Source organism: Heliconius melpomene, chromosome 12 (assembly GCF_056956725.1).
Source record: "Heliconius melpomene rosina isolate 202511_hmr_F chromosome 12, ASM5695672v1, whole genome shotgun sequence".
Lineage (NCBI taxonomy): Eukaryota > Metazoa > Arthropoda > Insecta > Lepidoptera > Nymphalidae > Heliconius > Heliconius melpomene.
This window is the reverse complement of record NC_140400.1, coordinates 2296053-2314584: the sequence shown is the minus strand read 5'-3', so window position 1 is coordinate 2314584 and position 18532 is coordinate 2296053. Positions and strand designations below refer to the sequence as shown.

Below are 18532 nucleotides of genomic sequence, written 5' to 3'. Positions count from 1 at the left end.
TTGGAGTCGCTTGTTGCGAGGCTTGGGTTGCTATTTAACGATAGAGGGCGGTTCAGAGAGTATTCTGACATGATAATTTTATTTAAATTTTTGTTATTAAAATATAAACATTAAAACGTTTATATTAAAACGTTTATATTTTTTTACAGAATGCCCCCAATCAAGAACCTGTATACAGAAAAGTAGCGATTGTCGAAAATTTCTTTGATATAATCTACACTGTGCACGTTGAACTTGAAGGAAGACCAGGCAAACATGCGGGACAAAAACGAACTTATAGAACTGTAAGTATTACTCATTTAATTTTATTTAACATTAAGGCGTTCAATCAGACATATTTTTGAGCTTTTTTTAATATTTGTAGAGTATTTCTATTTATGAACAAATTATAGATGGTAGGGCCATCTAGTAACGTTTAAGTGAACTTCTATATTGATGTAACTTCGCTATGTCAAGTGTAATGACTTATAGATGGCAGCATTATCTGCGTTCAGCCCCAATCCTAAAGCTATTATTACAAACTGATGACTATTATTATGTGATATACAAAATTTAATTAGGCAAAATAAATAATATCAATACTTAGAAGCATCATAAACACTGATATTTGTCGTTATATCGATATTGTATTGATATTGATATTTTATTATCTATACATATTTCGATTATATGTTAAAACCCAAAATGACTGTTTATATATGTAGTATAGACATTATTCAATTCATCTAAAAACATAAATAGTTTACCTGAATGAAATCATGAACATTTTATTACGGTGCTTATTTATAGTCCATATTTAAATGACTTTTTGTAGTATATAAAAGCTGTTAAGAAATTACCTAACAAAATTCCTACTACATATTTTTCCTTAAAACTGGCGACAATATTAAGAAAAATATAAATAAATCTTCTTTACCCACAGATAACGGAAACCTACGCGTTCCTCCCCCGCGAGGCAGTCACGCGTTTCCTGACCGGATGTGCGGAGTGCGCGCGGCGCCCGCGCAGTGCCTCGCCGCCGCCGCTGCCAACCCCCTCCCCCTCTCCCACCAGACACCCCACTTACCTCCCTTTCTTACCCCACTGTCAACCAGAATTCACCAGAAACTGGGAATCTGAGATAGATGCGGCACAGAATTATGCATTCGAGCCTAAATACGATTATACTGATCTGCAGCCTCTCAAAAAAGTTGATAGCCCTAAACCAACTGAAGAAGAAGAACCCACGTATATAGAATTGACCACAAAGAAAAGTAACGGTTTTGATACACCTCTTTTTAATACAGAGCCGTTTAGAGAAGAACAACCAGTGCGTGCTGACCCTGAAATCGATAAAGATGATAGCGTAATTGACGTGGAAGACGTACAACCTGATAGTCCACTACCTCTACTACCAAAAGAAGAAGTAATTCAAGAAGAATCTCACGAAAACATTAAAATTGAAGAGGAAAATGACAAAACAGATAAAAAAGAAAAGAAATATAATCCACTGGACGTTGCCAATTTAACGTCAAAGGATCCTCCAAAATCGAGATCACCTCCTCGCAAGAAGTTGCTACCTGCAAACCTCGAATATCCACATTCTTTTGGCAGAATCCCAAGACCATGGAGACCAGATGGTGGTGTCTTCTATGGCGATGACGTGGACTATAGCGTGCCGATTACTACGGCGTACTTGAAGCATATGAGGAACATGGGCAGTCACGACCGTATGGACTTGGACAATAAGGTAAGGTATTTTTTTTTCATCTATGAAGCTATATTATTACTTGCGGTCGTGTAGAATATATTGCATTTGAATATATTACGTATAACATATTGTCTATTGTTTTTATTACATATTTAGAGCGGAGAATTTAATTGTTTTTGTGCCAAATAATTATAAATTCAAAGTAAAAAGACATTAAGACATAAAGACATTTAAAACACACAAAAGGCTCTGACATACGTATGAGCGTTATAAGATGCTATAAAACAACCTTCTCCTCAATCTTCAAAAATTTTTTAAAGTAACCTCAAAAAGCTAAAAATTTCCGAATTAAGCACTCAAAAACAAAATAAACAAAACAAAACAAATTTCAATAACGAACACCAACACAACACACCCAATGAAAGCCGCAAACGTATTTTTCCATACGAATATTTAGAAATGCGAACTCGCGGCCGGCTTTAACCCTAGCTTAAACTTTGTGAACTAGCCAAAGCCGGTCTGCGCCACAAGCACGCCTTTGTACGAGTCGGGCCCCTTGTTATGATTTTAGAACTCACCTCAATGTGTTGCCAATTTAAATACTCTATTGTATGTAGGTACATATATATGTATTTAGTATACTAATATATTACTGCGACCCAAATGCGGCTTCGCCCGCTTAAACTTATTTACGGAAAATATAGAGAGTGTCTCTCTAAATAGTAATAAGTCTTAATAGTAGGTTCCCTCTGGCTACCCTGCTATTTGCAGGATACAGCGTAAAACTTTCTTTTTAATATTTAAACTTTAGCTTCTATAATGCTCACGGCATAATAAGACATCAATAGTCATTTTAATAATCTTTTCCAAGTTATTATTAAATTGAATCATTGACACCATATAACGGATGTACTGTCTATTGGCTACGAAGACAAGCTTATTTTTCTTATTAATTGATGTACTTACCTAGTTTAAGATTATGACGGCATGTTTTTATTCTTTATATTCTTGTCATTCTTTATCTTTTAGAAAAAAATACGCCCAAAACTGATATATTATATATGAAATTAATTCACATTAAAGCGATGGAAATAGTTAAAATCTTATAGTTACTTATCCTTACGAATAAGTGTGCTAAGTAGTATAATAATTCAATCAATCACAATCAAAAAAGCACCCAAATAAGTAAGTTAACGCCATTGTGTCAAAATGGGAACATTAGACAATGTCATCGTACAGGCGACGATTCAATCTGACGAATGCGGGAGATTTGGTAAAAGTTCACGTTACCAGGCCACCGGGATTGATAGGCGGCCGCACCTGACGAGCACCTAACCGTGCGACGCTGGCGGCGGCCCTCGCGACCGATTGATTCAGAATACCCCATACAAAGCGTTAGAGAATAATCGGCCGCCGCATCTTTTCTAACTCATTTTTCTCGCTTGAGGCGAGGGTGGCAGAGGGTGGCTTCATCAGGGGGTTACGGTATTAGACAAGACACAAAAACGATGCCCGACGGAGAACTGAGCAAGTACAATTTCTTGACGGGTTTTTTGTTATAGGTTTTCGTTCCCAACGATAATGTTTGTTGGAAATTATTAAGCGGGATGGTATTGAACGACCTTTTTGGCGTATATAAGAATTTATTTTTGTGTGTTAGGTATATGTAGAGGGATATTACAAGTTTTTTGGTGGTGTGTTTTGTAATAAACGTTTTGCTAGGTGGTAATTATATGAAATTTTATTATATTAATAAACTGCTTATTGTATGCATAAAGAATACTTTTTACAGTATTATAACAATATACAATAATATATATAGTTATTAAATTAAGGTAAAATACTACATAATTGAAAATAAAATATCTTTTTAAAGTATATACTGAAATAAAAAAGTATTTAGTAGGCATTTATACGTAATAGCTAAATGAAAAGCAGTTATACATTTAAAAGTAATTATATTAAAAAGTATATTCACATATCGTAGCTACTATGTTTTAGTAAAAAGAAAAACATCAAAGGTATATTTTTGGTTTACCGTTTTTAATATATGAAAAGAAGAGATATAAACACACATTTCATCATTTTAAATTGATTCATCAAGAATATAACACTGGAAACGGTATATTAATCACAAACATTAAACCTTGGATCCAGAGTTTAGGTTCGACCTTTTCCACCGCGTTTCTCCCTAAGGGTCAGTCAGACCGTAAGAGGGTACGGTCCCTTCGACCCCCGAAAGTGCCTCCCCATCACAGTGCGACTTGTAAGATTGATTGGGGCTCCTTCAGTCCATTGCTGCCCCCCTGCGGGATATTCGTCCCTCCCTTCTTTTTTCCTCGAATACTAAAGACAAGGTTTTAGAGAGGCTAGATGGATTAGGCGTCGACTTAAAGTTATCTTGGACTTTTATATAGATTATTTCATACAACCAAAATTAATATTTTTATAAAGTAACATTTTATTATATTGATTTATTTCAAATTACTTTACGAAAAAAAAACATATTTCATACAATTTTTTTAATATTATTTGATCGATATCAAAATTGTAATTATTTGACCTGATTCAGACGAAATCGATCTTTTGATCATAAAGCATTTTATAATCTTAATTTATTTAAACAATTATATTCTCACAGTATTATTATCATGTTTGATAAGCAAATTTTTTTGTACGTCCAGGCCACATCTAGCGCATGTATTTCCATAACCACCCCCTTTTTTTCTCCTACAGGGGCTGTTAATAACACGACCGGCTATTTTATTCGTCGGCCGGCACTTGCGGCTCGTGCGACGGCTTTGATGTCAGAGATTAGAAGTTTGTTTAATTCTGGCTCAGTATGTTATTGTAGGTACAATTGGGGTTTTTGATCTGCATTGTTTTAGTATTCTCATAAAAATGCTCCTTTTGATGATCTTTGGATGCTGCGTCTTTGTTAGTGGTGAATGAGTGATTAAATGTCTGCGACCTAGAGCAATGTTTTTTGGTGTCCCTTTTGTTTTTTGTTTTTGCTATGGCTATGCATCGTTAATTTTGGTTATTGAAATTTTTTAAAGGTTTTTTCATACGTTATGTATTTTAAACCTAATTGTTCCTTAAAAGTATTGATTTTATTATATTGAATATGTAATTGTTTTGATTATAATTTGTTTTAAAGTAGTAGGTGTAATATGTATAAAACATTATTTTTAATTTAATTAATATTGTATGTGTAATTAAAATTAGAATAAATAAAACAATTAACTAATTTACACTACACTATTATCCTTCATATTTGCAGTTCAATTGTAATACCAATTTAAGACATGATTATTCAAATATATTTTATCTGTTTATTTCCTTACTACCAATGTGCTAAACTTGGTATCTTATATGACCCCAAAAAAAACGGTAATCGATAATTATCATACAAACATATACAAATCTACCATAATTATAATACTACTGTGATATTTAATCTTTTATTATGATATTCTATAATATTCCCACGTCAGTTTTACTTAGATTTCCAGTAGGATTGGCGCATTTATCACATCTGAATGCATCGTATTCGACCTTGAACGGTGACATAATTAAGTTTTGTCCCCTTCAATCGATTTTGTACTAACAAGGGGTCTATTCGGCCCTACACCACGTCTAGAGTTAGTTGTCCGTGTTAAATATGACTTATGATAATGCAATTGATTTTGAAACCTATTATTTAGGTGTTAAAGGTTAGAGTAATTTTAAAATTTTAATTTAGTTAATGATTACGTTATTTGTTGGTGCACGTGCCCAAATAGATATGGCTTTTAAGATCTGTAAATCATTCTCATGGTATATTTAATTTATTACTGTAATATAGTTTAAATTAACAGGATGTTATTATGTAAACACATTGTAAGTAATAGTACTACTTACACGATGACCTAGTCATAGGATTAGGCCATCGTGGTGTAGTGGGGTAGCGTTTACAGTCGCAAACATTATAATTGTGAGTTCGATCCCCATTCGGCAAACTATTTAGATTTTCAATTTCCTGCTCTGGTGAGACAAAGCGCGGCGTTAAGGACAGCCACTCAACATACAATGTTGGAATTAGTTAGCAAAACGGAGAACTAACTACTAGGAACACTAGGTTTTACCTAAAATAAAAAAAACCCGTAGGTACTACTTAGGAAATGAATATTCTGATAGTAGAAATATTCAGTACGAGAATACGTAATAAAAATGTTAATCCTATTTAGGTCTGTATAGATTAGTATTGAGTGTAGCTGTAACATGTTCGTAAAGGAACATAATCATCAAAGGAAAAAGAAATTACTTTGTACTTTCTTTAATTTCTGATTTTATTAACGCCTTTTATTATGTTTAGTACTAGGAATTATGGATAAAGAAAAAGAAAAAAAAAACGTCAGAACGGTCTAAAAGTTAAGTTTAATAATATACCTACATATCTAATCTAGACATAGTTATTATTTCAATCACTTGATAATTTTACTGCATTATGTAGCTGACTAGCGGAATTTAACGCCGCAATACGTCTAATACTATGGCATACTGGCGTCATTCATATTATAAAAATCTTTTCTTATTCTATGGACTTCTAGGTATTTTATAATTTCATATATAAAAGATGAGTCAAATTTCAATACTAGAGCCATGTCATTTCTAAAATAACTTTATATGAAAATGCCAGGATTCGCTTAATCTAAGGTTCGAGTGGATCTTGAGCGCGCTGCCAACTTGCGACTAAGTCGCAGAACGTCATTTAAAGCTTAGTGCATTCGTGAGACATATATGTACCTACATATTTTAAGGAAGCCTAAGATTTTTTTTCTTTCCTGTACGTAATAATAATAAAAAGATTTTATTATTCAAAAATATATAAATATATATAAAGAATTATTTAAGTAAAAATAAGATAGTGTTGCCTCAGTATTATTTTGTAAAATAAATTTCTATTTGCATATACTATTATATAAATTTAAAAAAGTACATGACTTTTAAAGTAAACCCTAGGGCACGGTATTTTAGGCCGATAAATGCTGCGTATTTGTTTAATTAATACACATATTATATATTTTTCCAAGTTTATTCAAAATCTGCTCAGCCGTTTTTGCATATCTACTAAAATATATAAAAACAGCTAAACAAAAGAAATCAAAACAAATTTCATATACATTTTAGCAAATATACTCCAGTACAGTGTAACCTCGAGTTTAATCCGGGGTGGATGCCAGCCCCCTTTTACCCTGCTTACCGCTACCAGGCGAGCATAGCGTACTGAGAATTTTAACGGAATTAGTCGCGAGCCCGCCTGCAGGGCGCCGCAGTAACTCAGGGTACAACCTAACACTTAGCTATGCTATATCTAGAACTAGTGAAACAAAAAACATAACATATTGTTATATTATTGAGAAATTATAAAATATCTTTACATATATTGAGGTCTATGTGTTATTCTGATGTAGAAGCTTAGATTATTGTAAAGTTGCATCTAAATCCGTTCAGTAGTTTTTGCGTGAAAGTAGAAGAAGCATCGTCATAAATTTTCACATATGTAATATTTTCAGGATTATAAGTGAATCTTTTCTCTATTTTGATAAACGTATATTTGTAGATTTAAGTCTGATTTGTTGCAATTTTTGGCTTAATCTTAGAGGTGTTACTGGAGTAACATGTCTTTCTAGATTAGAGCAGGTTCGCTACTGAGGCGTTGGTTTTTACGTTCTGTCTAATTTATTTATTGAAATGTCAATAATTGATTGATATATGAATAGCTTTTTAATATAATACGGACGGTAGGTCCAACGGTACGGACGGAACGGTAGGTAGACTAATGAAAAATTTTGAAAAAGTAAAAATATTATATATATTGAACTGATTAACAAATTACTAAGGTTTTGCTGTAGTTTTGTAACTATAAAAAATGTCCATATAATAAAGCAAATATATTCAAAGCATTTAACAAACTTTTGAGGCACATAGTACCTCACATAATACATTTGTATATATATTTATACGTAACTCGTGTCGCCTGGTGTACGCCGCCCACCTCCGCACCTAGTTTTAGCGCCTAGTAACTTGCGAGGTGTCTACACGCAACGAAATTAACCAACCGAAAATAAGGATAACCGACTTGGAGGAATGTTAGTGCGATGTAGTTTATAGTTTCGCTTTTTATGTATTTTCTTTTTATTTTATTTTTAGCTTCCAAGCATTTTGTATACTTACTTATAACAGGCAAAGAGAAGTTTGTGCTTGAGAAACTTCGTTCTCAACTTTAGCGGAGCGACTATAGCGTAGCAGCTCAACGTCTCTCAGTAAACTGGGACACTAAGTTCGATTCCCACTCAGGGATATGAATGAACTGTCGTCATTTCTTTGCTTTTTGCCATTTTTTCATTTCCTCGATATAGTAACGAGGTAATGCGCGGAAATCGGGGAATATAAACAAACACTAGGTCTAGGTTCCCAGATTCCCTCTGTTTACATTGCGGGATACAGCGTGAGGCTAAAAAAAATATTTTTTCCGTATTTTCCTGCGCACAACTAGTGTAATGCCACATGTTTATTATAAAAGTATTACAATCGATTATTTTTCATAGTTTCACGCTTTATCCCGCAAATCTCCTAACTGGGTGTTTTGTAAGAACAAAACAAAAAAATATATATATGTTTATTATTATAATTAATAATTATAATGCTCTCAAAGGTTATTTTGTTTCATTACATTTCATACGTGCATAGGACGCATAATCCTCAAAAGAAATCAATTTTAAAATGTTAGAAAAACTTAGCTATTAGGTCGACATGTCACGAAGGGTCGGTCATTTTAGTGCTTGCATTCGTTTCGTTAGGTATTTACTGCCTTTTGTAAGTAGCCCCTTGTACTGACCTATTTAGTGTTTAAATTATTCTAAACTCTATTTTGTAGGAGAAGAGAGTTATTTTTCTTTGTTTTGTGGATTTGAATGAATAGTGGACGTATCCTTGATGCTGGGGGTACCTACATATGTGTTGATAATACGATGTGAACGGTATGGGATCAATTCTAGAATTATTCTTATTTTAAACTGGATTTATTTTTTTTAATTTTACGCTGTATCCTACATAGCAGTGTAAGTAGAGGGAACATGGGAACCTAGTGTTAAGACACTCTATTTCCATTATAGTGTTATAATGGAAATAGAGTGAACTTAGTTTCATTACAGCAACTAATTAAAAGATCTTATTACCAAATTTTCATTTGGTAGACCGTAAAATTTTAAAAAAACTGTGATGTTTTTAATGATTGACATTACTATTTTTTAAAATACTTTCTTTAATCATCAGAAATATTTTTTAAACGTCATAAAGTTTCTAAACGAATGAAATGTGAAGAGCTTATCATCTTATCACTGGTTTTTTACGCGAACTACACAAAATTCCGAAGGTGTGTTCAGATAAACTACCGAATGTTATCTATATCTGTAAAGAACTCTTCCTTTCTTAAGGTCGTCGTGGGGTAGAAGCACAGCGTCTGATAAAACATGACGGTGTTGCTTAGTTGAAATTTGACATCTAGGTTACGGAACGTAGGGGAACCCTGAAAAAGGATATCTTGCAGCATGCATAAGGATATCATGCATAGAAAGCATTGCATGTTGAAAGGCGGAACTCAACGCCGCGCTTTGCCATGAAACCAGACTGGGGAAATGGAAATATAAATTCTACATAAATATCTGAGTTCATCGAATCTGTACCTACCTTCATATATTAGGATATCCTACCAAATACATTACTAAAACCATATTCTCAGCACCTTGTTAATCTAAAACACCAACAACTACAATATTCTACCCGCAGTGGGTACGTAAGGGACCGGAGTCCGGGGGCAGACAAAAATCAGGCTCGAATGAGTTTTGGGGCCTCAATAAATGTTTTAAGGGCGCGTAAATCATTACCGCGCGCACCCGACCCGACGGACTGGCTCTGTTGTACTACGAACGCTCGTATATGGATATGGCATTTTTAATTTAGTCGGTTTGTTTTATTTTTTTACTGTATTAGATGGAGAAGTTGCTGGGTTCAAGTCTTTTGATAATTTGAATTAAAAAATATATTATTATTCAAATTTAGAAGGAAGAAAGAGAAGTAATGGTAAGATTTTATCAATTGTTATAGTAAGATTCAATTAAATGGATTTAGTAGTCGTTGAGCCACCTAGAGGGAACTCTTGATATTTTTTTGTGTACATTTTTTATTTACAAATCTATGATGAAGATCTTTGTTTTTCACAATTTCAAAAAAAAATAAGTGAAACTAAGCTTTTTTAGTTAAAATGATGCTATAAATAATATATAACACACGACAAATTCCAAACTTACACAAAAACTTATAAATGATATACGCACGCCCAAAATTCACATGAAATACGTGAAAAATTGAGTATTCAGGCTGAAGCCTCATTACTGAGGGTCCGGATACCTTATCCTAATTCTCTCGTAAACTTATGATCTCCTGGTAGTTCGGGGCCACCCGGGGACCCTTGGTACAACTCAACCCCATATAATCTGCACTGACAGCGTCGCGGCCCGGTCTTTGCTAATGTATATCTTATAGCGTTCTAGATATGAACTAAGTAATTGTATGATGGTTCATTTGTTTTTTTTTTTCATTCTTTATGTTATCATATTCTAAATAAAATAATTGTTATTTTGCTTATAATTTTATTAGGTTTTAAATAATATTGCTAAATATTTTATATGTACCTACATAATTGAATAATGATTGACAGAGAACGATTTTAAACGATTTTGTCGATGAAGTAATATTTTAATAATGCCCATCGATGTGATAGGAAGACACTGCGGCGTTGAGTTCCGTCACTCGACACGTAATGTCATGAAAGTTTTGATGGAGTGTCTTAACTCTAGGAACTCTTTACATACCTATTATATACGGTATACGGGTATGACGATAGAAAAGATACTTGTTAATACTGTATTTTAAAATTATATATACATAGGTATACTTAGTTTAAACATGTTACATATTAATGTGTAACAAAAGAACACTCTGAAAGGTTTCAGTCTGTAAAGTTCACGCATTTCGTTGAACGTGACCTCCGTTACTTATATTATTACTTCATATATAAAGATTCACTAATATATTGTAAAAATCACTCCCCTTTTTAGTACTAAAGATAAATTTTAAATGTATTATAAAAACAATTAAATCAAAAATATGACAACTAATTATATATATTTTTACTATTCTAATAAACCAACTCCTTAAATGTTTTTTCTTACAAAATCAAATATATAATTATATATCATATAATTATATACTTACACTAAAAATCCCGCGTAGCAGGATAGGAACAGAACCTAGTGTTAAGACAGCTTTTGCCTTTCATGTTGAGTGGCAAAACTTAGGTAACAGTAACGCTTTGTTTTATCTACTAGGGAGGATGGCACAATTTAAATATAATTAGTCCCATGAGTGTGGAATCGAACCCACTGCACCACTAAAGACTCAATACATACATGCTACCTATCAATAAATTAAAAAATCGTAAAAGTTTATTTCATTAGACACGCAGTTATGAATTATAATATAATTATTAACGTTCCTTAAGTAAAGATACCATTTCTAAAACCCACAATTTGGTAGTGCTGCCATTCCACGGCGCTCATTGTTCTCTCTAGTTTGATAGACGCGGTGGCAAAACTTTTTCTAGGGTCTCCCCCTCGCCGTGGGGCTAGGGTGGGTTACTATTAAATAATCATTTCGGACCCGCAGTAGGTGCGTTCGCCTTACTCCCTCAAATTAGTGCTCCTCATGCTTTATGCGTGCCTGGTACTCCGCCGAGGGGATGACTAGGTAACAGTAATTACTGAGGTGATTATTATTTTTTTGATGCTGAAATTATAATCGCTCGTGATCTCTGGTTTAATGAATTGGATTGAAAGGACGTTTTAATTGTTTTAAAATGTTCTGTAATGATTTTGCATGCATTTTGTTATACAGAGTATCACGTCTAATGACAACTTAGTTTAAAGTAGGTACTCGTATATCAGAAGATATTTATTGAGTAAGTTATTATATATAATTACAGCGCGGGGTTGAGCTCCGTTACTCAACACGCAATGTATCGAATTCCAGTTGTAAGTAGACTAGAGAGTTTCTTAACACTGCAATTTCCTTGCTTACGCTGCTATATACATTTAATTTTATAGTAATCTTTTTTATTTATCTATCTATTATAAAGTAGGTACTAAGCAATAATTATTAAATGAAACACCCATTAATGAAACATTCCATCAAATATTAGAAACAACGAAACATCCATTCATATCATTATCATTCAATTCATTACATTACGGTACGAGGCAACAAAAGCTTTCGGAAATCACTAATATTGAAACCATATTTGAAAACTACATTTAGAGATGAGTTGCACGCCGCCGCCGCCGCCGCCGCCGCCGCCTGGCGCGAGGCAGCGGAACGCAACGCCTAAATATAATCTCTTATGAAGAATCCGTGCCTACGCCATGTTCCAACTTTAGTGTTGCCATTTGACGACTCAGAAATTCGGGACAGATTTAAAAACAATGTTATTTTAAATATTTCTATATAATATACCATAATAATATTACCGAAAATAATTAAACATGCTATTTATCTATTATCTATTTTTCTTTGATAATTAAGTTGATTATTATTAATTAGGTATAATGTTTAAAATAATATATTTATAGATGTGCTCGTCTATTATTATAAAAGAAAAATATAAATATTGTTAATGAAAGACGATCCAAGGTAAACGTAACATCTGGCAACACTAGTGTTGAGGGAACAGGCGTCCCCTATACCCCTTAGAGGAGGGAGAAACCTCTTAATTATTGTCACATATGAATTATTTTGATATTGACGCCCTCAGTTTTATCTCCTTAGCTTTGTGTTTCTTTTTGGAGGGTGTTCTAGCCTTATGTGAGCTTTATTTGTGAAATTCAAGTAAATTTTGAATGATATATATTGTTATATTATCGTACCTATAATATATGTTTTTATTGTTTTAATATATTGTATCTTTAGATATCTAAAACATAGTTTATAAATAAATACCATAATAGGCTAATGCTTATGACGAAAGGTCACCTTTATCTAACGATTGGAAGAATTTGAAGGTAATTCGTTTTAATCACCCAGGCTGTTAGACCCACGGCAGTCCCAGTAGCCACTTCGTCAAACGTGATAGTGTACAAACTTTAATTTTCCAAATTCACCTGCCGTTTATGTAATTCGCCTCCACCATACATGTGGCGCCCCCGGCGGGGGTCTAATGTAAGGCTGGGGAGGCACAGGAGGCACAGGAGGTACAGGCGACGCTCACGAAAAGGAAAGGGTGGGCACCGAGCAATTTTTTTCTGATTTTTCCCCTCCGCCCTTTTTACCCCGATAATACCCTAATGGTCGCTCACTTCCTTTTCGGCGGATTTTTTTTACGCCGGCGAAGATCGAGACGTTTTTTTAGCAGCTCGTAATTTCCTCGTTTCCCGCTGAAATGAAAAATAAATGGTGGATTCTTCTATTGACACGTGATTCGCTGGACGTCCGCGTCGGGCGAGTCTTTGTTTTTGTGTTCATTAAAACAATGATTAGATACTGTGAAGACGTCATGTCATGGTGTTTTTTTTAAATTTCCTGTAAAGTGGATGCGTAATTGGTGAAACAAGTTATTTTTATTATTTAAGTAAATATCTATTTCAATACTATTTAACTTGAGGTTTATTTATTTATATATATTTTTTATATTTGAATTTTGTTCTAATTAACGTTTCAAAAATTATAGTTTTAATAACCATAGATTATTACGGAAATATTTCACTAATGTTTCTTTTGTATTTTTTAATCAATTGTGATATTTAAAAGACTATGAATATTTATAATGAATATATATTCCATATTTTTTGAATATATATTTAAAAGTCCTTCCTAAATCTATCTCTTCGATTTTCCAAAGCAGCATTAAAATGCACACAAAAAAATTGGTGAAAATTATAGAGAAAATCGGCACTCCCCCTCAGCGGGGATTCCACCTACCAGGCGAGCAGGGGCGAACAGGAGGTCCGCTAAGATTAATACGGCACCGTACGCCCGCCCGACGCCGCAGCTTTCATTAAAAATACTGGAGACCCTGATGGGTTAGCCGGCGCCGACTTGTATTAAGATCTGTTATGTATAGTATGGTCGACGAGCCGTGGCCGCTATGAAGTTACTGTAGAATTGTAAATGAATACGCATATTTGATTTAATGATTTTTCTTACTATAATATATATATAATTATCTTCGCAAGTGAACAATGTGTAAAAGTTTAGAAGTCTTAACTTAAGAACGGCCACAACTTCTCGGTCGTACTATACTAGGCACTAGCCTTGCGATCCGGTTGTGCTTTTGAAATGTTACCCGCTGAATAAAGGGAGAACGAACAATGTTTCGAATAATCATTCAGTGTTATTACTTGTTGTTCCTATAGTATAAAAAATAGATTTAATCTTGGAAACTTAAAGTATGGTACAGTGGTCTAGGTTAATAAATGGTCCAGGTTTTGCACTTCGATAAAGTAGATTCAAATTCTCTCAGCGACAAGTTTTATAATAATTTTGCTTTTGTATATTGAATTTCACTGAAACTTGTAAATCAATAGAATATATCTATCGTAAGTTTTGTTTATACACAAGGTCCCAGGTTCTATCTGCGTACCCTGCTGTTTGCGGGATACAGCATCAAGTTTAAGTATTTAACAGTTATAACATTAATTGAGTTGTAATGTAGAGAACGTAGTGTCTTGTCACTAGAATTTTTTTCGCTACCCTGCTATACGGAATAATCTTGAAGTTGCTGCTTACTATAATATAAAAAAAAAACCTCTACAAAAAGAACTCTACTTAACAATCCCTAATATCTTCATATCAAGCTCTTTAAAAACAAAAGAAACGAAAAGTGAAATAAGAAAATTTAGCCAGAAGGATTATATTATACGAATTTTCAATAGAATTTGTTTTATCTCTCGCAGTCAGACGCCAGCATCGCTATATCATATTATAGAGCCACTTAATGCAGCGTAAGAGAGGGTCAACAATTCAACGCGTAGTGATTTATTTGTATTGAGAGGTCGATATTGAATGTTATTTTCGATATCGATAGAATATTTTCCATAATTATGCTTTATAATATGATCGTTGTTTATTTTATGTTAGTGTATTGACACTATTTAAGTTGTTTTAATTGCAATAGCCGCACTCAGACAGGTTAATTAGCGAATAATTAATACAAAAAGGGACGAATTACATTGTAGAATAATAGCGACTTAAACTTATTGTTATACTGTAGGCGAATACAATATTTTTGCACAAATTTTACCCAATGTCAAAAAGTCCGGCGTTGAGTTCCGCCACTCAATACGCAATGCCACGAAAAATTCGGCGGAATGTGGGTAACGTAGGGTCGTAACACTATGTTTCTTCTACGTACTAACTAACTCTGTTGCTGTGGGATGCAGCGTGAAGCTCATTAATTTATTTATTTTATTTAGCCAATTTGATATTCTAAACGATAAACTATATTACTACAATCTAATACATTTTATATAATTTATAATATTAGTAGGGTAGGATGACCAATTTAATATCAGTTAAACGTTAATTTATGTCTCTAAGAGCGGTGAAATTCAATTTTAAAAAAGAAACTAAAAAATGAGATATTTTACTTATAAAATCAGGCATTTAATGGTGGTTTATTATTAAATTATATCTGTAGAAACAAAAAAAGTCTCACTAGAAGAAGTCAATAATATCAATATGTCATGGGGTGAAGGAGTATGTGGATTGTGAAGCTCGAAGGTATACGTACTTGTCGCATTGTTACATTAGAATACGTAAGTTTACAATATTATTATATAACAATCTCTCTAATATACTATCAAGAATATTCTTAAAATTTAGTAAGCCTTTTAATAATTTAAATTTTTACCCCATACAGAATTCAAACCTAGTAATGCCATTTAAGTAGTTGTAAGAACCAGAAAATAATTTACAATAGCAATTTTTTATTCTATCATAGTAATTATTTAAACGTCGCAGCGCAAACGTTTTATACAAAGAACCTTTCCTCACGCATATTTAGAAAATGCTCATTTAGCTTTACTTTGTTTGAACCATTGTTTCTCAAACTTCTTTTTTCGAGTGCGCTCACTTCTTCCTTTTTTTTTAAACTACAGACAGCTTGCGGTTGCTTTATTTATAACCAACTTGTACACGCTCTAAGTGTAATTATTAAATGCATGTATATTTTGTCTTAAGTTAAATATAAGTTTTTTAATTATTTTTATTAATTTTTAATATCCTTATATAATAGCATAATTCAATTATCATCTTAGAAAAGTAACATTTACTTCTACTAGGGATGTTAACAATAACATACGCCATTTAAAACTCATACAACTCTAACACAAAGCTAATCAGTCAAAAAGAAAAGAGCAACCATTTAAATATTTCTCTCGGCTAAACCCTAAAAGGCCGTGAACGTTACCACAAGGCAGGCGACATAATATAGCAGCGCTACATCGAACACAGTTCTAAGCAAGTGCGGTTTATTATTCCTTAGCTGTACCCCCTGGACCTCCCCTATGACCCCCCGAAGTAAACTACCGAGTTGTAGGCAAAAAGTACACCCCCTACGCTTACGCTTTTAAACCTCAAGCGTCCAAGTACGGGGAATATGAAATTTTCGAAATGATAAAGCCGGTAAATAATAACTGCTATACGCTGGGCACGCCGGCCGTCTAAATGTACGGTCTGCGAAATATATCATTTTGTGTGTGTCAAAATCTTTGTTTTTGTTATAATATTTGGGTTTATAATATTTTATTTGAGTTCAAAGTTTAGGAAATCGTGACAGTATCTGTAATGAAATAAAATATACTCAAACAATGTTTAACTGGTCTTCATTATGTGCTTATATAATGAGAGTTAATATGTCAGGATTCCAAAAGGTTATAAAAAAAGGTAAGCTTTCTTCGTAAACTGTTAAAGCTTTTGCTTTAAATCAAAGGAGGGCTCTATATATTGATTAATCCTTTATCTTCTATTTGTGTATGTATTTACTTCATTACATCCTCAACACATACAGACGTAGTTAAATAAAATAAAGAAACCAAATGAGGCCTTTGACGCAGTGGTGCAGCGTGTGATTGTAAAAGCGTTAATTCTGGGTTCTCTGCCCATCAGGAGGAATTATTTATTTGATATTTTAATATCCTAGCTCCGATAAAAGACAGCGCGACGTTGAGTTTCGCCACTCAACATGAAAATGTCTCGAAAATTAGGCGGAACGTACGTAACGAACAGAGTGTCTTAACACTAAGTTCCCTCTGTCTCTCCTACCCTGCTATATACGGGATAAAGCATGAAAGTAAAAAATAAGAAAAATATTAAATGAGGTTGAGTTTTTTGCGACGCGTACTCGGCCAGCAGGGTTCGTGTGTCTGCTTTCACATTACCCACTCGCAAGGCGGCACCCGGCACCCCACCCGCTGCGCTCTTAGTGCCTACCCGCTTTTTATTCCTTCCTGCCGTCGAAAGTAATCAATTTGCGACTTAATTAATTAAGAAAGAGGTGTTCTAGTTTTTTTTCATGTGCTTATTATTTGTGCGTATGTGAAAAATTTTAGATAACTTTAGTAAAGGTTATTGTAAAAAAATAAAGCAAATACACTAACTACCCTTAAAAAAAATTACGAAAGGATTCTTAAATTTGAAAGATACTAGGGCTATTGAAACAATTAATACTCATAGAGAGTTAGTGATGATGGTGATCAGCATCAGCTTAATGGGAACGGAGTATCTTAACACTAGGTCCCTGTCATATCTGGGATACAGCGTGGTAAAAAAAAGTAATTCTCATGTTTAATTAGAAATTCCCTATCAATTTAAGTTACAACCGATTTACTGAAAAATTTCAATGTAAGTACTTAAATATTTCCAGTTAAGCAACAATAATGTCTTTATATAGTATATTTATGTTGTATATATTTAGTATACTTGTGTTTTTATTAATATTACAACACAGACAATACAAATACACTGGCATCACTCTACTAATTCATATAAAGAGTGACCCAATTCCTAATTCCGGTCCTGTACTTTTCCCTTAGTTTCGTTTCACCCGATATGGTTGTTATCTTGTTAGAGACGAGGGTACGAAGGGTACTGGCACATAGAAGGTTGGCATGCCCCGCACTATTTATAACTCCGATAAAGCACCGGTCTGACGTCATCTTGGTCAGACTCCACTGAAAATGTGGAAATGTGTCCATCTGAATTTTATTGTATATGGAAATGCTACTTCTCAAAGTGCAGTTGAACGATTTCAATGTTTTCTTCTTCAACAGCTAATGTTTAAATTAATTAATAAGTTAACCCTATTACGCTGTTTACTATAAAAAATATATTAAACAATTCTTCCGAAACGTATTTATATTATATTAGCAATAAATTTTGGGATGTACTGAAACCTTCAAAGATATGTTATTTTATAGCTCTCAGTTCCAAGTAAAACATTAGTCCAAAAAACGTCGCTACGTAATATGAGTGAGGGATTGTTTTCTCGCACGCTACAACCAATTAGTCCGCTTATGACCTTCGTAATAAGGATAATTCTGACAACATATTTATATATTGTATCTAATATCTAATTATATCTTATAATATCTCTTTTATTACATTAAAAGTTACTTTTGTATAAAAAGCAAAGAAAAATGCTGTAATAGAGGTGTGGAGACCGTAGTGTTTCACGCTCCGTTCTCTCTC

The 18532-nt window shown here is 33.5% G+C and overlaps 1 protein-coding gene across 6 annotated transcripts in view; it reads left to right on the top strand.

Moving 5' to 3' along the window:
- The window catches only part of LOC146533389 (nucleolar protein 4), a 148979-nt gene that overhangs the window by 75354 nt on the left and 55093 nt on the right, over positions 1-18532 (top strand). For all 6 annotated transcript variants that reach the window (XM_085194628.1, XM_085194627.1, XM_085194625.1 and 3 more), the window contains 2 exons: positions 150-284; positions 923-1729. In XM_085194628.1, coding sequence (XP_085050754.1) covers positions 150-284; positions 923-1729 — 942 coding nt within the window. The remainder of the gene's footprint in view (positions 1-149; positions 285-922; positions 1730-18532) is intronic.